A 25000-nucleotide genomic window follows, 5' to 3' on the forward strand; every position below is an offset into this window, starting at 1 on the left:
ATGTAAAGGCGTTTCCGGTTCCACTTTTTATTTAAAAACCGGCTCAGCACTGCATCAGTAAAATATTTGAATTGAACAAGTCCTGTATTGGGCGATTTCAAAATGGATGTAATAAAGTGGTAATTGAACCTCGTGTCGTGCAATTTTGGTCTGAAATCATCCTTGGGATTTCAAATTGAACTCACCCTGCGCGCTCGTTCGATTTTGAAATCACGCGTATGATTTCAGCCCAAATTGCACTCCACTCAGTTCAATTACCTTTATTAATGTAAGTGTCGGTGGACACTTGATCTTCAACAATTGTCCTCCCCTCCCTTAAATTATGATACTTAGATAAGTTAAAACTTTATTTTAACCACAATTGGCAGTGATTTTGCAATCTAGTTGGCCAATTTGCTGTTACTATTATGAGCACAGACAATGCTGCTTGTGTCCATGTGTGACGCAACATTACAGACAATGCTGCTTGTGTCCATGTGTCATGCAACATGTCACATTCTGAAAGAATCGTTAAGTTGACGTTGATATTGTGGTAAGAAACAAATCAACAGTGGCTTAGCATGGTCTGTAATCTTCTTGACAATCATAATCGTCAATGATAATTTCAAATTGAAAACTGTAAGTCAACGTTACAGAAATTGGTACATGGCATTCCACAAGGATCTGTTTTGGGCCCATTATTACATGTTCTATATACTTCTCCAATAGCTGATATTATTAAGAGCTATGGTCAACAATATCATTGATACGCTGATGACATGCAAATTTATGTCTTTCTTGTCAAGTTCGCATGAACTATCAACGGTTAAATCTAAAGTGGAATTGTGTATAAACATATTGATTCATGGATGATATTGAATGGCTTGAAGCTCAAACACGTTAAAACCAAATTGTTACTCAACAGTTCCAGGTTTTGTCAATCTCCTATACTCAATTTTTTTGAAGTTGGTGATGAAAAGATTAGCCCAGCTCAATCTACAAGAAATTTAGGAGCGTTTTTCGATCATCATCTAACAATGGATGAGCAAGTGAAAAAAGTCTGTCAAGCTTCGCACTATCACCTAAGGAACATAAGTAAGATACAAAAATATCTCAGTCCGGAAACTGCTGAAATTGTGATTCATGCGTACATTACATCTAAATTGGACAATCACAATTCCCTTCTCTATGGACTACCTGACTATATGATAAACAAGCTACAGTCTATACAGAACACTGCTGTGCGAGTTATTATTTTGACAAAGAAATGGGAACATATTACACCTGCATTAAAGAAACTTCATTGGCTACCTGTTAAGTATTTGCATTATCTTCAAAATACTTCTACTTGTCTATAAAGGTCTACATGGCTTAGCTCCAACTTATATTGCTTAAATGTTGCATCAAAGGTATTATGGCTTTCGTGTACTGTGTTCCTCATCACAAATGCTCCCGATGGTTCCAAGAACATTTTGAAAGAACTATAGTGACCGTGCCTTCTCCATTGTCGGTCCCAAGCTTTGGATCGATTTACCATATTCCCTGAAAACATCTGAATCTGTTGCAATTTTCAAGAAGAACCTTAAAACATACTTGTTCAAAGATGCTTTTTAATTTGCGATTTTTTATAATTTAATTGTTATGTTAATTAGTCTATAATTTTGCAAAACGCTACGGAGAACTAGTTGAGCTTAGTGCTATATAAATGCTTTTTTATTTATTATTTATTACAGTGGTCAAAGTTTGTTGTGGACGCACTTGGCTGCAGCTCGTGAGTCAACAACATTTCTCAATAAGAGTACAGACCATGCTAAACCTCTGTAGATTTGTTAATTAGCCAAGGTGACCCACTCAGCTACGTGGCTGTTATCCAGAGGGGCCCTGGGGAGAAATTGTTCCCCAGAGGCCAAATTGTACCTTGAAACTTGTTTGAACCCTGTTTGTCATGAGTTGAACATGATAATTAATTTTTTTAATACTTTACCAACACATTTAAGTAGACTTGGGTTGCTTGATGTCTATCAGTTGGTTAGCCTTTTGGTAAGTACATTTAAAAGCATCCTTAACTCTGTTTGTTCAACTCTTTCACTGACTTTTAGGTGTACCTCTGTCAGTGCAGAAAGACTGGCAAAAGAATGGCTGTTAAGATGTGTGATCTTGGTACAAACCACAGTGAAACTCAAAAGGTACACAGTATGTACACTTTTACCAACTGTTTGCCAATTGAGTAAAATAAAATTTTTGCACTTCATCTAGCTGTGATCAGATTCCTGTGCTGGAACAACAATCTCTAAAATTTGTCACAATCCCAACTTGTGGCTTTGTGGTTCAGTTTATCATGATACCTACCGTAACTAGCATGTGGGAGATCATGGGACCAAATCCTGTTGAAGGCTGAATTTTTGCAGGCCTTTTGTCTTGCTCAGCTGTGACAGTTATTTATTCACTTGAAGTGGGAAATTATATGTCGACTGTTACAGTTTCAGTGTTGCAAGTTGCAACTTCTACCCCAGTAGAAATACCGGCAGCTAATGCTTACAGCTACAAACAGAGTAAAATATTAAGTAAACTGTGAAAATTTAAAACTACAGTAGTAAAAAGATATTTTGTTAGCCTTTTCAGCCCTGCGTTAGAAATAATTGAAACACATTTTTTTCATGTCTATTGGTAGGCTTTTCTATACTTTCTCATTGCAGTTAAGGTTACATTTTATATTTTTGATGTATAGGTAAGCTACCTTTGGAAAATTTCCTGTCACACCATTAATTTGTTGCTGTTGTTGTTCTCATAAATTATAGCAAACAAAAGCAGTTGAAAATGAAGTTAAAGTTCTTTCAGCTGTGAAGCACAAATTTATTGTGCAGTTCTTCTACACAGAGAAAAATCGAAATACCATGTTGTTGTTTCTGGAGTACATGGAAGGGGTAAGGAGATTGTTAAGATCTAGTTGACTGGCAGCTGATTATTTTATTGATTTGGTGTACACCTTGAAGAATGTCTTTACCCTTTCAACCACCGGAGTGACTAGTATCTAATTTCTCCATACAATAACACCCCTTGAATCACACAGTTAGGTCTCAAGAATAAGGGAAATAATCGCTACTTGAAGAAGCTCTGGACTGTTAAGAAAATTCTCCTTGTCAGCACTTTAGGAAATGTATAGAGAACAGTATGGAGAATATGCATACTGATGTGAGGGTGTTAAGGGTTAAAAAAAAAATATTTAGTAAACGTTTCTGGGACTCACCTGCCGTCAAGCCTGAATGTGAATCACTTCTTTCTCTGTAGGGTTCTTTGGAGGACATGCTAAGATATAAAGGGCCCTTGGATGAACTGCTTGTCAGGAAGTTTACCTGGCAAATCCTTATTGGACTTGAATTCCTCCACAACAATGGAATTATCCACAAGGATATCAAAGGTTAGATTGAGAGAAGCTATGCTAGAAATAATTTAGCTTACAGTAAAAACGTGTTTATCTGCTCCATATTCAGTCGTACTGGCCGTCTTACCCTAAGCAAGACATTCCTTGATATTGTACATGACTACAGCTTTTTATTAATATCACTATTATTATTATCATATTATTATTGTTATTATTATTATTATTACTACTATTATTATTATTAAATATTCTAAAATAGTAATGTAAATTTCACAAATGAAGAGCCACTTTTCAGTGGAAATACTGTCAGTAATAAAGTCATTCTTGTTATTTTTATTTTTGTTATTATTATTATCATTATCATTATTATTATTATTATTATTATTACTCCTTGATTTCTGATTATTAGTGTACGAGTCATGTCCTCGCGCTGTTGTCGTGTATAACGCTGAGATAACTGTTGTTATCTCTCGAAAGGTATAACTGATGGCTCGTTCGATTATTCAAGTGATTACAGACTGAACTGGACTTCACCCATTCCTTCTACTCTTATTTATAATTATTATTATTTCAGGTGCAAATATTCTGCTAGACAGGCAACAACAAAACATAAAAATTGTGGACTTTGGTATCTCAAAAGTCATGACTGTAAGCAAATTTTCTGTTCTCTTTGTTGTCGTTCGATCGTCATTTTGTTGGTTGGTTTGTTGTTTTTTGATTTCATTTCATGTCACGCATGTGCAGGTACTGAAAACTGTCACAGGGGGAAGGATGACTAAGGGTAACGTGGCTTCTTTTCATTGGACAAGCCCGGAAATGCTTTCTGACCAACCCTATGGAAGGAAAACTGATATTTGGTATTGGTTTTGATAGATATTTTTTTATTATAATTGATTTTAGTTGAATAGTGCATTGTTTTATTTTCCTTGGAAACTAGTTTAAGGGGTGCGCAAATCGAACATCATTTCCCGCTACTTGCGCAAACCACCACCACATTCATTGTTGCTTTATTAATTGAATTTGAGTTCAAGTCGGTATGATTTAAGCAAAAATCACCACGAGCGCTGTTTTTGCTCTGTGTGATGGAGCATTGACAACAACGGCAGCAAAATTTCAATTTATTTTCTGTGCAAATGTTGTATTGTTAAAATCGAAATTCATTTCAAAGAGAGAAGGAAATCACGGTATTTCTATGTTTTGCACTCAATTTCGATTTTTTTTTTTTTTTGCACTATTTTGGAGTAATTGAGTGGCTCTTATCCAATAAGTATGCTGAAATTTCTCCTGGTATATTTTAATTCAATTATCACCTCATCTCTTTAGGAGTGTGGGTTGCACAGTGGTCGAAATGCTGACAACCAAACCGCCTTTGTTTGATGACCACTTAGAGATGCCGACCAAAATGTTTAAGATCGTCAACCACCAAGTAGAACCACCAAAGGACTGTACATCCTTAGCTTTTGGATTTCTTAAGAAATGTCTCAGGTATATGGTCTCTCTGTTGGTTTACTAGCTTATTGTGGACTGAGATGCTTCCAGCTCCCTATTTGGTCGAAAACCATCGTTTATTGCACCGGTAAATATAAAAGGAGTAAAGTAGCTTTAGGTTTTATTTCCATTTTTGTTTTAGCAAGCAAGAAGTTCGTCCCACTGCTACGGTGCTGTTGAAAGACGATCCTTTCGTGCAGTTTTCACCAGAGGAAATGAGGGCAGTTTTTTGAATGTCTCGGCAGAGAAGGCTTGACCGCGTTGGTTGTGATAATGTGTTAGGTCGTGTTATTGAGACTTGACTTCAAGAAACTGTATCTTGTGTAACAAGAACTACATGATCAGTTGATCAGTTACGACATATTTAAGACGTACGGGATCCATCTGTGCGTTGACAATTTTTGGATGCTCTTTGATCTCGACTCAAGGAATGAAATTCGTTGCCAAATATCTTTTTTAATGAGATGAAGAACGACCACCATGGAAAAGTAATTTTTATTTCGCGGTGGAAAGAAATTAATGGGATTTGTTATCGAGAGACGCTAGGCAGCGTAGCCCCTACCTCCCAACACCTGATTCGTAGCTCTCACTTCCAAGGACCATATATTTCTTTGTAAATTATTGAAGAGAATTGGGTATTCTATCAAGTTTGTATTCTCTAACTGGGCAGTTTGTGTGTTCTCTTCGCGTGTTTGCTGGATATTGTATAGATTTTGTGTGGAGAAATAAGATGTTAATCAGATCTGGGGGGTAAGGGGTTACGAGGGGTCTTGTGAGATGTTCCAAACTAGAAGCGGTAAATAAGTGTGTAACAATATGTACGTATTGATTGAGTGAGAGGGTCGGACGAGAAAATATTTGGCTCGGGGTCATGACGTACGGACTGAGCGCAGCGAGATCCGTGCCTTATGACCAAGAGCCAAATCTTGTCCAGTCCCGCTCGACCAAACTCAGTCAATAAGTATTTTATCATATGACCACCTTAAAATTTCAACCTAAACCACAGGCAGCCCAAGCTCACCACTACAAAAAGCGGACGTGACTCTTACGGTGTTGCGCAACGTTTTATATTTATAAAGGTTTGTATGGGATGTTATCTGTTTGCCTTAAAAGAGAGAAAAAATGTCTTGTTTTGAAAAATAATTGACTTACCTTATTCCTACAGTTATTACATACATACATATATACATACGTTACTTGACCACTCCCCATAGGGGCTTTTCAGGACCAATTCCCACCCCTCCCACCCAGGGGAGGACATCCACCACCCAGTAATCTCGTGCGTGGGAAATTAACGTCTCCTACCCCTAACCCCGCAGGAGACGGGGTCTACGGTTTATTCGTCCTTATCCGAGAAGACTAGAATATCTATCCATTTTTTGATTATAGAAAGGTAGCAAATTCTCCTCACTTATTTTAAGACCATGAGTATCGGTCCGGCCGGGGCTCGAACCCTCGACCTCCCGCACAACACAAATCCGGCGCTCTAACCAATTGAGCCAACCGGAGGCGTTCAACTGCAGTTGAATACCGAAATAGCGCTGACTCACCGAAAATGCTTTAAAATGGCCTGAGACGCTGGTAATCAACAAAGAAAACAACAAGGCAATAAGCTAAGCCCATTTTATTTCAAAACAAGACATTTTTTCTCTCTTTTAGGGCAAACCGATAACATCCCATACAAACCTTTATAAATATAAAACGTTGCGCAACACTGTAAGAGTCCCGTCCACTTTCTAGTAGTGAGCTTGGACTGCCTGTGGCCACACGAGCCAAAAAAAAGAATCTGGAATTATAACTTTTCCTTTATTTTTTCCAGTTAGAAGAAGAAACTCCCATTTTCTTGTGAAACCCGACTTTTTCCTCATTTCTACTTTCCCGTAAGCTTTTGCAGCGAAGCCACGTGAGGGCAGCCGGGCCGAACGGCTTTTCCCAGACTGGCTCACGTCAACCCTTTTAGCCCTGCACACGTCAGCTTCACTATGATTTTATATGGGATTGCGCGATTGGGGCCGGACGGGTCATATGATAATGATAAATAGGCTATTTTACAGAGCACAAACTATGGGAACGATAAAGTCATTCACCAGGATTTTATGTTAAAGGTTCTTCATGGCCATTATCAAGCCAGTTCCCCCCCCTACCCCACGTTGACAAAAAGAAAAACAATTGACTAAGACATAAGCTTTCACGGGTCTAGAAAAGCTTTGCCTCCACACCCCCCACTGTCATGGATTTACGATATGTGGTGTGGAATTCAATTAATATTTCCGCGGAAGGACTGGATCCCAGGCAACATGCTGTGCGGTTTGTTTTCATCTTAGAGCTTTAGCAAATAAAGTCATTCTTAGAGAGATTTTTATTATTATTATTATTATTATTGTTATCATTATTATTGTAATTATCAATACCACATGAATCTCGTAAAGCGCGCGCTCTGGTTGGTCAATTCAGTATCTACTATTTGCTCATGGGTGTAGCAAACGTTTCTAAGTAAGCAAATGTTTTGCAAGAATTTTTTTTTTTTTATGTTATTAAACACAAGAGTTATAGATGCACTTGGGAGATTTGCTAAGCACTCTGGAAGCTAGAGTTGCCCTCGGCTGTCTGAACCGGCCCGTTCAATATTTTTCTGGACAACCCTTCTCTTCACGAATTTTATGTATTCATTAAGAAAATGCTATCTTTAATCAAAACTACCCGGTCAGATCAGACACTTCCTAAATTGTGTTCACTACCGATTTTGTAGTACAACTGCTGACGAATCGTTTTGCATTTTACGAAGGTGGGTTTGCTATCAGCTGCCAATTTGGGTTTACAAACTGTATTCAAAAAAATTTTTCAGAATACTCCAGAATCATCCACCTATTTCTTCACAAGTTTCATGTGACTTTTTTTTGTACACGAACAGATTTCTGTAATTGTTAAAAACAGTCCTGTCAGAACATACAATTCCTAGATTAACTTCACTACTTGTAATAATCATGGATTAGTGAAGTGCGTTTGATGTGGCTTAGAAGTGGATATTTTTGTCTTTACATGATAAAATCCATTGTACAATGAAGCCCACTGACATCTTATGGTAGCTGATGGCTCAAAGTTCGGATTTGTAGAACTGGAAAGAAAACTCATTTCATTCGATCAAATGGTTGCAATTTAACTACGCATCCTGCCATGGCACCCAAACTGAATCCACCTGAGATTGAGGCCGAGTGTGGCAGTCAGTCCAAGATCGCATGGAAAAGCTGAACAGTCTGACTTCGGATCGATACCCACAGGATATGAGAAAACCCGCGGGACTGAAAAACGACATGAGCAGTATGCGTTTTCTTACCTCGAACGTAATTATGACATCAGTTCGCAAAACTGAAGAGCACCTTTGAAGCTATAGTCTCCCTCGCAGCCGCTTTTTTTGGATGTCACGCAACGCTCCCAAACAGCTGCGAGGGAGACTGTTGAAGCTAACACCTTTCACGGTCGTACATCTACTAACCGGAAATTCGCCAGTCTGGTTACAGCTTGTTAGCATTTTACCAAAGCGAGTCACACTCTGCCGAGCTTAGAAACCCCGGGGGATGTTGAATACTATTAAGACAAAACACACCGAATAATAAAAAAATTCAGAATTTCGCTAAAATTTCATCCATTTGTTTCTTCATGATTGTCATGTATTCCTTTAACTCTGGAACTTCTATTTCTTCAGCTCGGTTTATTTCACTCAATCTACATTTTGTTTTGTTGAATGAATAACATTCATTTTCCATGGAAATGTCTTGTTAAACTGGTGTCACTTCAGTAATTGACGCATGTTAAAAGATTACAACTTTCCACGATGAATACTGCATGATGCAGATGTAGGTTAGAAAACTTTGAGTAAGTTTGGCAGACATGGCCGATATAGATTCACCTTTCATCAATACGATATACAAGGATCAAAATTGTGGTTTAATGTCATCAATACATCTTGTGTGATAAACGCACACAGGTTATATTTGCTCCAGCTGAGAGCTTTTGTATCTTCCGGCGCGAGCCCGATCGTGGACTAATCAACGAAGATACTTCTGAAATTGACAGAATCAGTGTTAGTTCAGAATGCTTCGTTGGCTTTTATTTTTTTTTCCCCTTCTTCTCGCGCTTCTTTTCGGATCTTAGCGCTGAGTCACAAATTTTCCACTTATCCAGCGAAATGGTAATGTGCTTGTCATGTTTCGCAACTCGGTTAATATAGAAATGACGATGGGTCGAATGAGTTAAGACACGTTTCAGTGACACGTGCGAAAAATCATTAGGGCTTGTGTCCCTTGATAATGGTTTATTCAGTTGGTGTTCAACGGGATGTTTGGTGAAGATTTCGAAACAAAGGCCAATAAAAGGGGATAAAATTAATAGTGCCCGTCTTTTACGGTGGAGAAAGGTGCAGGTGTCGTATCTGTAAATAATCGAACGTTCTGTACTCCCTTGGCAACGAGGATCTACGTCATCAGAACCTCTCGAAACATTACGGAATAGTGTTAATGCTCCTTCGCGTAACAATAACAGCGAAGCAACATGGCTGACGGTAAACCTTCGCCGTACCCGCAACAACAACCTCCGCCAGGCGCCCAGTATCCTCCTCCAGCCTATGGCGGCCCTACACAGCCAGCTTATCCACCGCCAGCTCCTCCTGGCTACCCAGGTTCTGTAGCTCAACCGGGCGGCTATCCCGGTACAGCAACCACGACCACCATTATTCAGCAACCAACGGCTGTTGCAATAAGTACGATTGGCTTCGGCGAGTCACCGGTGGCGATGTCATGTCCTAACTGCAAAATGAGTATTGTAACAGCGACTAGCTATGTGACGGGAACTTTAACTTGGCTTGCCTGCCTCGGATTGTGTGTCGTTGGGTAAGTACGAACTACGCACCTTTTTTTTCCTTTATTTTCGCTGACGCATCCCGTTTTCGATTCACTCTAAATATTTGTAAATAACCAAAAGCGATTCGTAGAGAACAAATGTTTCAATTTTGAACTTTTATGTGTAAGGTTTTTTGAAAATATTGCGGTTTTGCATACAGCTATATGAATTTACAGATCACTTATATGACAGTACTGTCAATTTAACATTAGTAACATTGAAGGTTTCAAACGAAACTCTCTTAGCTCTTTTATTAAAAAGCTCGTTGTTTTTACGAATGCAAGCTAGACGTGATACGGAATTTGTCACAAATTATGAACTCTTGGCATTGTTACCGTGTGAGTAAACACATGTTTGTGTAGAATTTCGCACGTTCTCTAAATCGTTGAAGTTTCCAGTCTGATTCTATTTATTTTTACTTCGTAAAAAAACAGCCATTTATTCAGATTCCTAGCTCCTATAAAGTTTAAAAAAATTAACTTTTACTCCAATACTTAGTACATCAAACAGATCACCTCTCATAAACGAAATTTATACGAGTTTGCTTAAAAGCTTCAATATTTAATGAATCTTAATTTTAGATTGTGGTTGCTTGAATTAATATCGCAACCTGTCGGATATGTTTTGAGACTTTTAGGGTAACACGCTGCACAAACTGTCCTTTATTTTGACGTGTTGCTGACTTGACTTCCTTAAAATCATCGCATTTCTCTGACTGCAAAGAACATTTCAAATTTTCAAATCGTCGAAATGCGAATCGCAACGGATTCAATAACTTTTTTAGTGAAAATCTTACACTGGCGAGGTGAATTTGAATTGCAAAGACTGATCCAAAATCACCGATCGTACAAAGCAATTTTCACACAAAAAAAAACCAGCTGCAAATATATTGACCCCTAAACCTTTTTAACGAAGGATTATGGAGAGCTTTGCATCGATGGAAGTCTTTTTCGATTGTTTTCCGCAAGACCGAGACAAATACTCCGCTATATAAATAAATAGAAAATCATTCCGAAAAAAAAAAATAGAAAGTAGAATGAGATACTGAACAATTTTCACCAATTTCGAAAGTAATCTGTAGTTTCGCCAGTTTGCTTCACGTTCTTCCCTAATTGGCTTAGAATAAATGTGATTTTCTCAACCAATCAGGTGTAAGAACGAAATTTGAGGCGACGTGGTCATTCGTGTTTTCCCTAGCTGCAGGGCAGTTGGCAACGCAATCGCATAATGTACAGTACATGACAAAGATTCACTTACTAAAGAAGTCTCTCTTTTTTGCATCGCCAAAAACACGCGGAAAAAATCATATATTTTAAAGACTTACAATAATTCTGCAGATGTCAGATATTCTTGAATTGTTCCTTTAAAATTCTTTCACTTTTCAGCATTGTCTATCACAAACTTTCTCTCTCGTTCCAATTACGGAGGTATTTTTCCAACTTTGTTCGTTCGTCTCCCCGTCTTTTCCCGATTGTACGATCGTTTGTTCGTTCGCCTATCCGTCGTTTTACGATAAATTGTTCGTTTTTCTGTTCCTCCTGAAATTCTTTCGCTTGCAATACTTTCTCCCGACCTCTTTTATTGACTCAATTGTAAGAATGGATTAAACTGAATAAGTATTTTCTTAGCGAAAATTATGGCCGTCATCTTTTATTTTAATGGAGCGGAAGGCTGGGGAGAGAAAGAAATTTGTAATTTGTACCAAGGGGGGGGGGGGGGGGAGGAGGGGGTGAGAGCTACAGTGAAGAAAGAAGGAGGGGATGAAGGTGGAGAAGTGAATATTTTTGCTCCTCCCGCCCCCTCCCCTCTACCGTCGACTCTAACTCCAAATTAAACATGGCAGGTGGAATAGTAAGACCTTAATAACACGCCTGCACTGCAATACCCTGGCTGTTGGTAAACGAGAATTCTTATCAAAAAATGTAAATTGCTTTTATTCCTATTGCAGATGTGATCTTGGTTGCTGTTTGATTCCATTTTGTTGTGATCCAATGAAGGATGTTGTTCATCTTTGTCCTTCTTGTGGCGCCCAGGTGGGAGTGTTTCGTCGAATGTGAGAAGGTCACTGATGGAAAAAAACAGAGGCTACAATTCCAATAAAGACTTTCGTAAATAAGCAAACACTGAAATAAAAATTAGCTTCAACCGACTGGGAATTTTATGCGAGGAACTTCTAACTAAAACTTAAAGCGAATTAGATATGAGCAAAAATGATAGTTGATATTAAGGCCATTTTTTGTATCTAAAAGTCAAGATAATTTCAATCGTTTGTGCGACAGGCAAATTGAGTAGACTCACCTTACCGTAAACCACAAAATATTCGTTTGCTTAAAACAAGATCAACTAGTAGATTTTGAAGCGGCCGCTGGCCATTAGAATTGTAGTAATGCTGTACCAAAAGGACGTGACAGCGAGCACGAGGTCAATATGTCGAAGAAAGAATTGTGATGTTGCGTTTCTGCGGAAGGCAATTAAACTCGTTTAACTTCGTCTAATCAGACCCTCTGCAGTTTCTGTAAAATAGAAAAGAATTAAGATGGGAAAACAAACCAAACACCTTTTTTCTCAATATTTTTGTTATTACCTCAATTTCTGCTTGCAAAAATGGCCCTTACAATTCAAATCACTCATCACATACAAAAAGTTGGTGAAAAGATCTTTCTCATTTCCCAGTCATGTAGTAAATGTGGTCATGCTTTTATTTCTTCTATATCTCATTATTAAGAGCCTATAGATAAAAAGATAAAAACTCTAAGAATAAGTTGATTTGACATCGAAGAAGCCTGTTAGTTGAGATTTCAAGTAGGTAAATTATATGTGACCAGGCACAGGATTTCGTACACTAACGCTTTTCCGTTAAACGGGTAAAAATAAACGGTTTGTAAACGGATAGTAAACGGGTAGTAAGAGCGTTTAAACGGTTTGCATGTCCGTTTAAACGAATAGTCCAAAGCGTTAAACGGTAGAGCAAAGTCCAAAAACGGATTCCGTAAACCGTTAAACGGCCGACAAAAAAAATAAACGGATGGCTTAAAACGTTAAACGGTTGAACAGCATCTATAAAATATTTTATGGATAGCTCAAAACGTTAAATGGATGGACAAAAACCTTGAACGAATGAGGAGGGCTAAAGAACGGCGGAAAGTCATGCACATATCGATCAGAAACCGTTGCGAACAATGATACGAATTGTTCATGCGGAACACTGACGTTTCATACTAATAATATTCGACCGACAACGATAGAAAACTAAGTAGAATGAAATTACTAGCCTGCAATTAAACTATCCACTGGCGAGTGAAGCGAGCCGAGAGCGAGTCTCACCCTGGAGAGCTCGCAATGCGTTTGAAAATTTGTATAAGCAGAGGAAGGAATCTCTCAATCATACCATGTGGACTGAACATTCTCGATAGAAAGAAAATAGAGTTGAGAAGCAAAGTCGTTTTTTTTTTTCATGTTCCTACATTGTTTCTTCTACGTATTGACTGAAATGAAAACGCACTATCAAGTGAAAACGTTAAGAAATGCCGCTGATTTTGTAGATTTCACCGTCGGTTAATCGAAACAATTTTGCATGCGCATGTAACAAAACTCAACTTTCTTTCGCTCGTGTTTCATCTTGCGTTCGATTTTGTAAAGTAATGTGTAATTACAGCTTTTATAAAGCAATTTCCGTTTCCTCTCAATCGACGGAATTAAAAGATGAGAAACTGGATAGCCAGGGATTTTGTAAATTTTGCCGTACACGTCAATCGACATAAATTTGCATAATCATGAAAACAAATCTCGCTCTCCTCGTTAAACGGATGCAAGTAACTGTTAAACGGATGTATTTTATTTTAAACGGATAGGTTAACCGTTTAAACGTTTCGTCGAAAACGTTAAACGGATGAGCAAAGCGTTTAAACGGATGAAGAAAGCGTTTAAACGCTTTAATGATCCGTTTTAAACGGATAGTAAACGGATAGTAAACGGATTGATTCGTTAAACGGTAAAGCGTTAGTGTACGAAATCCTGTGCCCGGTCACATATGGTAAGATTGTGCAGAAGGCACTTTCGTTGCAAACCGTTTTTAGACCGAGGGATGGCGAGGTACACTTCATCCTCTTGTTTAGTGTTAACGTTCAAGAGAAATCTTTAAATCATGTAAGAATTGAAATTTTTTCATCAGTTACACACGATCAGTTTTAGAAGCGTGTGCTTATTTTAGAAAACATGCATCACGTTAAATATGTAATAAATGCTCCAAGGAAACCACGTGACTTGGTAGTTTTTCTTTATTTGTAAGGGTGGGGAGGTCTGGGGAAGTACCTTTCTCTAAAATGTCAGTATCCAGTCTTCATGGGAACTGAGGCCGGACACATTGTCCATCACAGATACCAACTCGGTTTCACCCGGGTTTGGTCGGTGTTAGATTCTTGCCATACATGTTATCTGAGAAATGGTGCTGTATTTCAGCAGTGCTTTCCTCTAACGGAACGTAAAATGGTGTTAGGAGTCGTATTGACAGCGTTTGATTGAATGAATGACTGGTTGATTTTGGCTTTACCATTTACTGAAAGAATGACCGACCGACTGATTGAGTCGATGACAGAGTGACTGAGTTAATTGAAATGCTAAAAAGTATTTACTAAAAATATTACGTGATAAATTGCGTGACTAACCAAAAAAGTCCGAAGGAGACTGGATAGAGACATGACGTGTCGTATGTCAGCGGAAGGAGATACGAAAACAAGATGGCGGCTTAGCTTGACTAGTTTCTTAGACCTTTATATGATTGCTTTCATCGCGAGAAAAACGAAAATAGATAATAAATAATGGACAATCTTTACCAAGAGACTAATCGGTAAGTTGTTTTGTTTTTGTTTTAAGCCCACGAGAAGACCTCCTGATGAATATCGATGCCCTCTGCTTGGTTATGAGAACTCAACATCGATGATAAAGCTTGATTTTCATCTCATTTCTGTTGCGATCCCCTCAGCCTTCTAACGATCCGCAGGCATCACTTTCCCCTCTTTTACTGTAATGCCTCTCAGAGATCTTTTGCTCATCCAGATCACGAAGGACGGAGTCTACCCAGATTACATTTAATTTGAGTTTGGATACGTTAAAGTTACGATATGTTCTTTTCTTTCTTTGAAAGACTCATCGTAGGAGTTCAGGGGTTACTTAGTAAACTGAGTTCTGCACATCCTGATTCACTAAATGGTAAGCGCAAACATAAATTTAGAAAAGTGTCAACATTGCGTCGTGTTTAAATTTCCAGCTGTCTCGTGCTCATAGCTGACAAGCGATGGGCGTTTTTTCGTGAAAGTGAACAAATAAAATGCACTGATACTTGATTTAAGCGTCCCTAGTGCAAAGAGAATTGCTTCCTCTAGATTCATCCAATGCTGACAAAATTATTTCTTTGTAATTTTCACGTGGCAATGTATGACTTGAGTGTGCCCTAAGATTGACAAAAAGATACAAAATATGATAACAAGGGTATATATATGTGATTTACCAGGCGAAGAGTCTAAATGGGAAAAAAAACTGTGCAAGAGACCGATGGTGCAGTTCTTCCCCATATAGACAGACCTAGACTGGTAAACAACTTTTTTTTTTTTCTGTAAAGTTTTTTTCCTTGTGGAGCAACCAAGACTAGTCAAAAACTTATTTTTCTTCTTCTGCTGGTTTGCTGTTTCCCATTTTGTAATGAATGGTGTGGAAAAAATTCTGAAGCAAGATCAATGTCTTGTAAAGCAGGACCAGTAATGAGTGCATGATTACCAACTGCTGTAGTGGATTTAAGAGATGTTTCAGAAAAAAAATAGTGAATTTAGATTAAACACTCCTTTCTTGAAGAGTTGGTAGGAATTTTTTATTTTAATCTTAAATGATCTCCCACACATTCAGCCCTTGAGCAAGAAATAGAACAGAACTTGGAGCAAGCATCAGCCAATTGCGATCGTCTGGCAATCCTTATTAACAAAGAGCCACCACAGAAGAAACAGAGTGCCAGGATGTAAGTGTTTACTGAGAATGTCAATTAGATTCATTACAAATGCTATGATTACCAGTTGCGCGAGGTGCAGGAAAAGTTGGATGATGGGGTGTTGATCATGAAACAACAGTGACAAAGTGTTCATTGTGAAAACTTGCTAAAAGAAGTCAAACAACATGTTGTTACTGGGAACAAAGACAGTAGCCTATGACAACAACATGAATTTAATATCAAAATGTGGTTGTACATGTATCTTGTTAACACTGCTGTTCTACTGACAACTGTTGTCGAAACAGAATTTGTTAGTAGTTACACTGCAGCTTGTCTTTAAAGTTCTTGATGCAGAAAGTCATAGCATATTCTTTAGTCAGGTAAAGATGTTTCATTTTGCCTTGAATGTGACAATTACTTTTTCTCTCCTCAGAAAAGTTGACCAACTGACATATGATTTAAGACACTTAAAGACGGGCTTTAACAACTACCAGCATCGCAAAATGCTCAGGGTATGTTTACTTTCATTGTTACCATTTATGACCTCACCCTCTAAATCCCATGACTGACCAACACAGAATTTCTTCTTACAATATCAACACGATATCAAGCCAACAAGTGATAATAATAAAGAAAAATATTTGACAGACAGCATGGAGAATTAATTTTTTTCATTCTTTCTCTTTTATCAGGAACAGGAAGAAAGAGAAAGAGAGGAACTCTTAAACAGAAGGTTCACTACAAATGTTAGTAACTTGATCACCATAGCTAATAAAAAAAATCTGCCCACTGAATTTTTATATGAAAATTCATTAACTGATGAGGGAATTGCATGCAAAGGCCTTGCAGTTTAATTCCTTGTGGAGGATTCAACTTTGACCTATGTCCATGGCATCTATTTAGATGTACGTATATAGTTATACGTGTTGGTCCAACCGGACCAACGCTCATGGTCTTCAAATAACTGAGGAGAATGTGCTACCTTTCTATAATATCAAGAAATGGATAGACATTCTAGTCTTTGCGGATAAGGACGAATAAACCGTAGGTCCCGTCTCCTGCATTTATTAATTAGATAATTTGATTAGGCAGGGAACGTTAAAGAACCCACATCACGAGATTACTGTGATGTGGTCTGGCCTGTTTACTGGGAATTGGGGGAAGGAGGCTTTGGTTAAAAAACAATTCGCCTTTGTTGATTGTAAACTGCCACTGGCAGTTTGGTAAAGTCCCCCGCACAGTGTTGTAAAGCGCCTTGAACATAGGATAAGAGCGCTATAGAAATAAAAGTTACTATTATTATTATTATTGTTATTATATTTTTAGCTTTTTTGGTATAGTTAGATTTAACGAATGGTAAACACCATAGCATACACTATTTAAACAATAGAGTGTTTCTGTCGAGGAGCTATCGGCTTATCGGAGCTATCAGTTATAGACTGTTCATATATCAGTTATAGACTGTTCCTGGCTGATAGTTGCCCCGAGGAAATTTGATGTTCTTAAAACAAATATGCTAGTTTTTAGAACATCAAATTTCCAAGGGGCCACTATCAGACCGATAGTTCCGAGACATAAACACTCTATTGCTTTTATTGTTCACCACTGAATTTTCTTCCGCGCCTACAGCTTGTCACAAATGTCAATAATTCGCAACCGTACATTGGCTAAATAATACGTTATACCTGTCAGAATTGAAAAGTCACTGTTTTTCTGCCTAACTTCGCGGCCGTCAAACTATTCAAAACTTTTCACGGATGAGTACTATCAATCCAGGTATTTTCCGCGGACGGGCACTATCCATCCGGGTATTTTCCGCTGGCGGGCACTATGGGCTGATAGTGTCTCTCCACGGATGAACACCATCGCGTCACGTGATCGACTCAAACCAATAAGAACCGGAGAAAAGTTATTGGTGAACTATAATGAGTTATGGATGCACGCGGGAGGCTGTTAAGCACGAAAGAAGCGTAAGAGTCGCGCGAGGCGATAGCCGAGAGCGACTCTAGCTTCTTGAGTGCATAGCAAACCTCCCAAATGCATCCATAACTCAATAGTGTACACTGTGGCGTTTACCATTTGTTTTATAACATACATTGTAGCAAAAAGAGTTTTCTTTTTTTTAACAAATCTTACGTGACCAGAAAAAACAAGCGCGCGCGGAAAACTAGTCTTTGCATTTGCTCACGTCAGCAGCGTACACCCATGGGAAAATGGGGGACGCTAAATTGACCAATCAGAGCGCGCGCTTTACTTTGGTTATGTTACAAAAATGAATAAAACTTATTTTGCAGAATAGTGGTGAGACATCAATCATGATAGACCACGCCCTACAGCATAACACTTCTCTTCAAAATGCTGACAGAGGAATCAGTGATTTACTGAGCAGTGGTTCCAGTATTTTGACGAGTTTACGAGATCAACGTGTCACTTTAAAAGTATGTTGACCCCACGAGTATTTCCTTTGTGCAGTACCGCTCAAAGATAAGAAGACCAAAATAAGTTTGTAAAACACGCAGAGTATGCGCACAATACCGTGCGCGTACTAGGATTGACAGACATGCAACTACTCTGTGGCTTGCTGGTGGAGACCTCTCTTCCATTTTTAGTAGCTCACCTTTCCGCTTGGCAGCATACAAGCTGTACCTGCTGTCGGTAGTAATCATTTACAGACCAGAAGACGAGGAAGCGATTGTGCTGTTTATGTAGTCAATATCAGAGAAAGTTGAAGTCGTGAAAGAAATTCCCAACGCTACTATTATTGTAGTTGATTGGTGGAAAGTTAGAGGAAATAAACACATAGTGAGCTTGCTTTTTCTCGTGTTAAGCCAAGCTTGAGTTAAATTATGATGATTTTTTTAAGGTGACAAACCCTTATCTTTCATTTTTAATAGGGAGCTCAGAAAAGAATATTGGATATTGCCAGCACTCTTGGACTTTCCAACACCGTTATGAGACTAATTGACAAGAGAGCCACACAGGTATTTTTTTTTTCTAAAAGTCACTGCTAGTAAAGAGGGTTCTCAACACTTTTTACATGAAGCTTGATTGGCCGATTTTTCTTCTCGTGAATCGTGATTCGATTTTTTCTTCATTCGTGAATCGTGACTGAAGATGACAAGATCGTGTCTTGTCCATTTGAACTAATTTTTTTTATTTAATCGTGACTCGTGAATGAAGAGCTGAATTAAACGTGATTCGTGAACCAATTTTATTTGCGTGATCAGAATTCCAGGCTTTTTAATGGTGTTAAAAATGTACATATTTCGGCTCTCGAACGGGTGTAGTTAGGTTTTGACCAGGGTTTTGACAGGATATGGACTTCATATGAATCGATAATTCATGAATTTGGTTTTTTATTTTTATGTAAAACATGATCGTCTCAAATTACGCTTGAAGGTGAAAAAATCTTGGATCTTAATATTGATGCGTGAAAAGGCCAAATATTTTTACGTGACTGCGTTTTACAAAGAGGTACGGAGGACCCTCAGCAAAACACCACAAACCTTCAGGGAATTGAGAGCTCGAATCAGGCCTCGGTCCCCCAAGGGTCACAAACTCATTTCAACACTAATTTCTCCGTGCATTTCCCCCCCCCCCCTCCCCTGAATCACACATTAAAGTCATACGAATAAAGGAAATGATCACCAATTAAAGAAGCTCTTGATTGTTAAACAAATTATCCTTGTCAGCATCTTAGGAAATATATAGAGAACAGTATGGAGAATATGCATACTGATATCAGGATGTTAAGGGTTAATCATAGATCGTTTTCAGTGCTAGATATACAACATGATAATCCTTCTCACTACTTGGCTACGAGCATTCCCCTCCCTCTCCACCCCCGACGCACAAGTTAGAGCGGTGGTCACGGCCACTTCACCCAAGTTGTGTAGGTATTCGTAACCCTGAGGCCCCTTTGAAAATATTAGCCATGACCCAGTAGTGAACTAAAAATTTGCCCATAGCAGTCATGATGAAATTTTCCCCCCCTCTCATGATGAAATTTCCCCCCCCCCCTCTCTCTCTCTCTCTCTCTCTCTCTCTCTCTCTCTCTCTCTCTCTCTCACTCTCACTCTCACTCTCACTCTCTCTCTCTCTCTCTCTCTCTCTCTCTCTCCTCTCTCTCTCTCTTACTCTCTCTCTCTCTCTCTCACTCTCTCTCTCTCTCTCTCTCTCTCTACAAGGATAAATCACCTGGTATTCAACTCGCTCTCTCAGTGCTTCTATTAAATAAGGCTTGAAAGATTCCATGTAAGGGTCAAAATTCATCCCAAGAACTAAAAAAGAGACAAGATTTGATATGGATGATCAGACTACCACACCACACAGGTGACTGCTACTCCTGTGTTCAAGCCAGCCCTTTTTTTTTTTTTTTTAATTAAATATCAAGAATTACTTAACAGATATGAAAGAAATTACATTATTACACTACATCACAATGATAAATTACCTACAATAGTACATTACGTTACAATACTGCTTTATTAACACGATACTATTACTAACAATGCTATAAGTACAATTTAAATTAAACAAATAACTGCAATGTTTATTAAATTTATCAAAAAAAAAAATTATTTTAGGGGCACTTTTGCCAGGCCACTTAGAAAGATGAAAAGAGCTGAAAAACATTCAATTAAGTTAAAGTTGTATCAGAACTCAAGTCAGAGTTATCAGAGGAATTCATAGTGACCGCATGGGTGCACGAGTGCTTCTCCTGCATTCAAACCAGTAACTGTGTTACAAGTTTGATGATTCATTTTATTATTTGTCAACATACCTTCCACTAGAGTACCAATGGCCATCAGAGCATCTTCCTGCACCCCACCCACAATCTTCACTCCTGAACCAGGACTGAGCATTTGAAGCAGTGCTTGCATCATCAGTGGGGCAATCTGTAGTGCATCTTGTGGATTCACCTTTCTTAATACACTCTGTCAGGGAAATAATCACATTAAGGAACTAATAAAAAGAATTAGAATTTGGCACAGGTGCTTAGCTAGCCAATTATCAACCAGAAGGGTTCCTAATATGTAGTTCCATTGGCTCCCACTGCTTTAAAAGAATGTTCGGAAAGCATTTTTGTTGACAGATAAGCTGTTCCCCAAAAGTTCTGAAGCATGTCAACCAGCTTGAATGACATGCCCATCTTGCCTGGTAACCAGGATTTTCTTCATCCTGTCCCCCAGTTTCCACAGCCAGTCATTTAATATTTGAAGGTATTGCCAAGCATTGTTAGAGTAGAATGTTGAAATTATGTTAGACTAAAATAATGCACTGTAACAATAAAGGGTATCAAAGGAAAAACTGTTCACCTGTAGTGTTGCACATAACAGAGACTGCAAGTCATGGTACTGAGCTCTGTCTGCTACATTTTTCTACAAAGAACGATGACCACATTACCAACATACACAATTTATTTCAATCATATTTTCAGGGTTCGTACCCTTTTTCAGAAACAAATTTCAAGGACTTTTCCCGCGCTTTTCCCGGCTCAGATTGATTTTTCAGGACTCCAAATTTGATATTTGACCCTTTTATTCCCAAGACTTCAAATTCAATTCTCCTCCTTGCAGTGTACACACATTTCTTATAAAAAATTCTGAAAACTTTATTGCTTGATTGAAGCAATTTCCAAGACTATCTAGACATTGTAGTCTTTTTCCAGGACCCATGCCACAAACCTTGTATTTTGCAGTTATGATATAAGTAAATGAGTAGACTGACCTGAAAGTTAGTTTTTAATCAACATTTAACTTCCCAGCCTATAGTTCACAACGATAAGATGGCTACCATGTCGGTGTCAAACCACAGACCACAAAGGCTCATAAGCCAACATAGTAACAAGATATAGTTATGATAATATCTTTATAATGTTCAAGTCAGTAATTTAAAATATGACATCAGTGGTGTTAGATTTAAATGCCTTGTGATTGGTCAGAAAAAAGTTACACAGAGCAAGGTTGAGTCAAAGGAAAGATGAAATGAAGAAACAGTTTTAAATATCTCAAGCTATACTGACATCAAATATTGTTAGTCTCACCTCCATTTCCAATAATCTGTTTAGTCTTTCCAGAATCACCAGTGTAGTTCCTTGTACAACATCATAACAATCCTGTGAGAACATACAAATACATATTAAAAACTTGGTACATCCCTTCTTTTTCTACCAGAAACACTTCACGGCTGTAAAAAATAACTCACTTACTGGAGCCAGGGCTCAACACTAATGGTTGCCAACTAGCCACAGACTAGTAGAAATTCAGTTTTGGCTACTGGTTTTCGATTTCCACCAGCCAGTTTGACTAGTAAACAAACTGAAACTGTTATAACATCTAAGTTGTCACAAGCCACTTGGCTAGTAAGTTGACAAGATAATGTCAAGCTCTGGCTATATCCTGTTCTTGGAGAAAACTGCTGAAGTTGTGAATAAAGTTGTATGGAAGGCCAGAGTCATGAGCCCTTATATCAAAAGTGAACCTATTGTCAGCTTGGACACTCTCTCAGCCTGGAATGGAGGTTCATGTCTGGGTTGTAGGTATTACCAGCCATGGGAGCAGTATTCATTCTGAAGGCTTGCTGAAGAGAGTGGAAGCCCTGGTTAATTAAACCAGATATCCACCCACCACTTCAGCAAGACAGCAGTTGAATTTTGCTAGATAAGAATAAAACAAAGTTAAGTGATATTCTGATGAATAAAGGCTGATAGTTTCTAAAGAAACTGTTTAGGGCTGCGTCGGTGGGGGTAACGAAATAATTTGGATATATCAACAAAATTGAAATGGTAAATTGGCCACTGTAACGATTACAAAAGCTGACGTTTCGAGCGTTAGCCCTTTGTCGGAGCGAATAGAGGAATTGTGGGTTGTGTGTGCTTTTAAAGGCAGAAAATGGAGCTACGTTATTGGTGGGAACATGGCAACGAGAAAAACATGAGTAAATTAGTGGAATGAAAAGTTTTCGTTGATCCCTGTGTGATTTAGACTGCCAGTTTGAAAGATGAGCTTTTGTTCAAGAGTTTTACGGCTTTCCGTGCTACCTAAATGTAAGGAAAGACCACAGATTGCCATATGTTGCTTAGAATGATTAGGTAAATTAAAGTGTCTAGAGACTGGTTTCGATGTGTCCTTGTCATTCTTTTCCACATCGCGAAGGTGTTCTCGGAATCGGTCACCTAGTCTTCTGCCTGTTTCACCGATGTATATCTTTTTGCAATAAGTGCAAGTTATGCAAAAGATTACATTGGCGGAGGTGCACGTGAAGTGATCAGTGATCTTAATGGATCGTTTGGGTCCCCATATTTTATCAGTGTTGTGAATGAAAGGACACGTTTTGCATGTTCTGCAAGTGATATTCTGGTGAGGAAACCCATGTTAACCCCAATCATTCACTTCCATTTTAAGCAAGGTGGTGATGACAACATTAGAAGTCCTTTTTGGCAGGTTATCTAGCTTACCATAACTTATTTCTTCAACCACTACTTACCTTTGCACTATTTTTTATCAACTCCATCACAGCTTCATAAGCAGAACTTCTTAGGTTACCGGTATTAGCATCTCCTCTAAAAGTTAGCAAATTTTTCATGTGGTTTGATTAAGTTAAAATTTAAAACCACAAGTTGACACTAAGGGGGAACCATTGCTGTTCTCTAAACATGAAGATGTCAACTGGCTCCTACAACTTCTGAAGCAGAAACATTCATCAAAATTGATCTTTAACTAATAAGCTTGCAAGTCTCTACTAAACTTTTATTTCCAATGTACAAGCAGCTCCTACATTCAGAGGGAATCATCCCTTTCATGTATAGGGCAAAGAAAAATGTCACTGACATAACAAGAAATGCAGATTAATAATCCAAGGGTTCATACCTGTCTGTGACTTCTAGAAGTTTCTCGACTATTTTTCCAAACCAGGGTGACAGGGCATATGACTGTGGTTCCTCTTCCTCTTCAGGGACTGGTGCAGCTTCATACGCTGCTTCCCCTAGGGAGTTAAATGCCTATAAAAACAAACAAACAAACAAACGTACAAAGAGAATTAGGTTGTGCTCTACTGCGATCAATTGTTTTGGATTTAATATGAATATAGTTTATATCTGACCACTTGCAGCCCAGAGGCTGAATTACGGGTGTAGCGTAAGGTTGAGAACAGACGTCAGCATATCAGGCACCTCGGGCAGCCGCTTCAGTCTATCGATCTCACCTTCCCACCCATCCCACCCTTAGGGGAGGACATCCATCACACAGTAATCTAGTGTGTGGGAAATTAACATCTCCTACAATTTGTTGGGTATTTCTGCATTCAACAAAGAAAAACAAATTTTTGTTGGTTTGATTCACCATCTAGTGAGCTCTTTCAACCAGCACCAAACCAAGTTAAGAAAAAACATCTCTAACAAATTGTTACTTTGGTACACTCTTTTTTTAAATATGGTGTGGCCTTCCATAAGAATAGAAAAGGTAGAACATAGTAAATTTTGACATGATGCAAAAATTGACAAGTGAAAGAGTTTAGCTAATCATTTTCCAGACAAGGCCCATTGTACCATAAGGTACAAAGAAGACAGGTAACTGGTATCATGAACTACTGACAAGTTAACAATTCTTGCTCACAAGAAGGTGTAAGCAACTCACCCAGCAAACATTAGCAGCAACTCTGGGCTCTGCCTTTAAAGACTCAAGAAGACTTTCAACCAAAGGTTCGAGAAACTTCCCCCCAATGACAACTTGTGGCAAAATTTCACAAATCCGGCCAAGTGTCCATGCCACAGAATCACGTACTACAACAGACTGGTCTCTCATCAAATGCAATAGTGTTGGTAATGCCTATGATAAAGATCAGTGGCACATGATCAAACCAAAACCTATATAACATACACTGGAAATGAAAAAAAATTGACAATCCTAACAAATGTTAGTGATGTGGGAGGGGGGGGGGGGTTATTGTTTTGTTGATTTGCTCCACACTAATTCCATTTACCCACTATAAGCCCCACAAAACATTTAGTGGTCTGGTTAATACCAGATTGAGAAGTTCAGGATAATTCTAAGCACAAGGATGGGGTTACTTGAATGCTTTGCAGCCACAATTCCTTTAAATTGGGATTATTAAATGCTGGTGCCATATTTTGGTTTCCTCAGAGTATGTGGCAACAAATTCCAAGTTTATTGTGTTAATAATTTTTGGCTGAGAATGTTTACTTTGGACTCATTTTTGATGACTTGCAAATCAGTTGATTGACAGAGTAATAAATATACTGATCAATCTTTTCAGCT

The 25000-nt window shown here is 38.4% G+C and overlaps 3 protein-coding genes across 5 annotated transcripts in view; all 3 read left to right on the forward strand.

Annotated features, from left to right (window-relative positions):
- Positions 1-7404, forward strand: part of LOC111330209 (uncharacterized) — a 17767-nt gene extending 10363 nt beyond the window's left edge. For both annotated transcript variants that reach the window (XM_022935036.2, XM_022935037.2), the window contains exons 6-12: positions 2079-2165; positions 2778-2903; positions 3268-3397; positions 3936-4009; positions 4106-4218; positions 4685-4846; positions 4992-7404. In XM_022935036.2, coding sequence (XP_022790771.2) covers positions 2079-2165; positions 2778-2903; positions 3268-3397; positions 3936-4009; positions 4106-4218; positions 4685-4846; positions 4992-5082 — 783 coding nt within the window. In that variant the 3' untranslated portion in view covers positions 5083-7404. The remainder of the gene's footprint in view (positions 1-2078; positions 2166-2777; positions 2904-3267; positions 3398-3935; positions 4010-4105; positions 4219-4684; positions 4847-4991) is intronic.
- Positions 7405-9173: 1769 nt separating this feature from the next.
- Positions 9174-12369, forward strand: LOC111330218 (lipopolysaccharide-induced tumor necrosis factor-alpha factor homolog). The gene is made up of 2 exons (XM_022935048.2): positions 9174-9735; positions 11694-12369. Exons 1-2 carry the CDS (start codon positions 9398-9400, stop codon positions 11800-11802), a joined length of 447 nt encoding a protein of 148 aa, XP_022790783.1. The 5' UTR covers positions 9174-9397; the 3' UTR covers positions 11803-12369.
- A 1711-nt stretch (positions 12370-14080) lies between these two features.
- LOC111330196 (Golgi SNAP receptor complex member 2) overlaps positions 14081-25000 on the forward strand; it is a 24808-nt gene continuing 13888 nt past the window's right edge. Inside the window, exons 1-8 of one of the 2 annotated variants that reach the window (XM_088744976.1) lie at positions 14081-14591; positions 14889-14953; positions 15644-15752; positions 16156-16234; positions 16415-16468; positions 18017-18160; positions 18617-18703; positions 20516-21032. In XM_088744976.1, the coding sequence (XP_088601102.1) occupies positions 14563-14591; positions 14889-14953; positions 15644-15752; positions 16156-16234; positions 16415-16468; positions 18017-18160; positions 18617-18703; positions 20516-20572 (624 nt within the window). In that variant the 5' untranslated portion in view covers positions 14081-14562 and the 3' untranslated portion in view covers positions 20573-21032. Of the gene's footprint in view, positions 14592-14888; positions 14954-15643; positions 15753-16155; positions 16235-16414; positions 16469-18016; positions 18161-18616; positions 18704-20515; positions 21033-25000 lie in introns of those variants that run through there. The other variant, XM_022935018.2, reaches the window with a different exon arrangement.

This window comes from Stylophora pistillata, chromosome 14 (assembly GCF_964205215.1).
Source record: "Stylophora pistillata chromosome 14, jaStyPist1.2, whole genome shotgun sequence".
Classification (NCBI taxonomy): Eukaryota; Metazoa; Cnidaria; class Anthozoa; order Scleractinia; family Pocilloporidae; genus Stylophora; species Stylophora pistillata.

Coding starts and splice junctions, on each gene's coding strand:
- LOC111330218 (XM_022935048.2), top strand. CDS start 9,398: ATGGCTGACGGTAAACCTTCGCCGTACCCGCAACAACAACCTCCGCCA. Junction 9,736..11,693: donor CTCGGATTGTGTGTCGTTGG/GTAAGTACGAAC, acceptor TTCCTATTGCAG/ATGTGATCTTGGTTGCTGTT.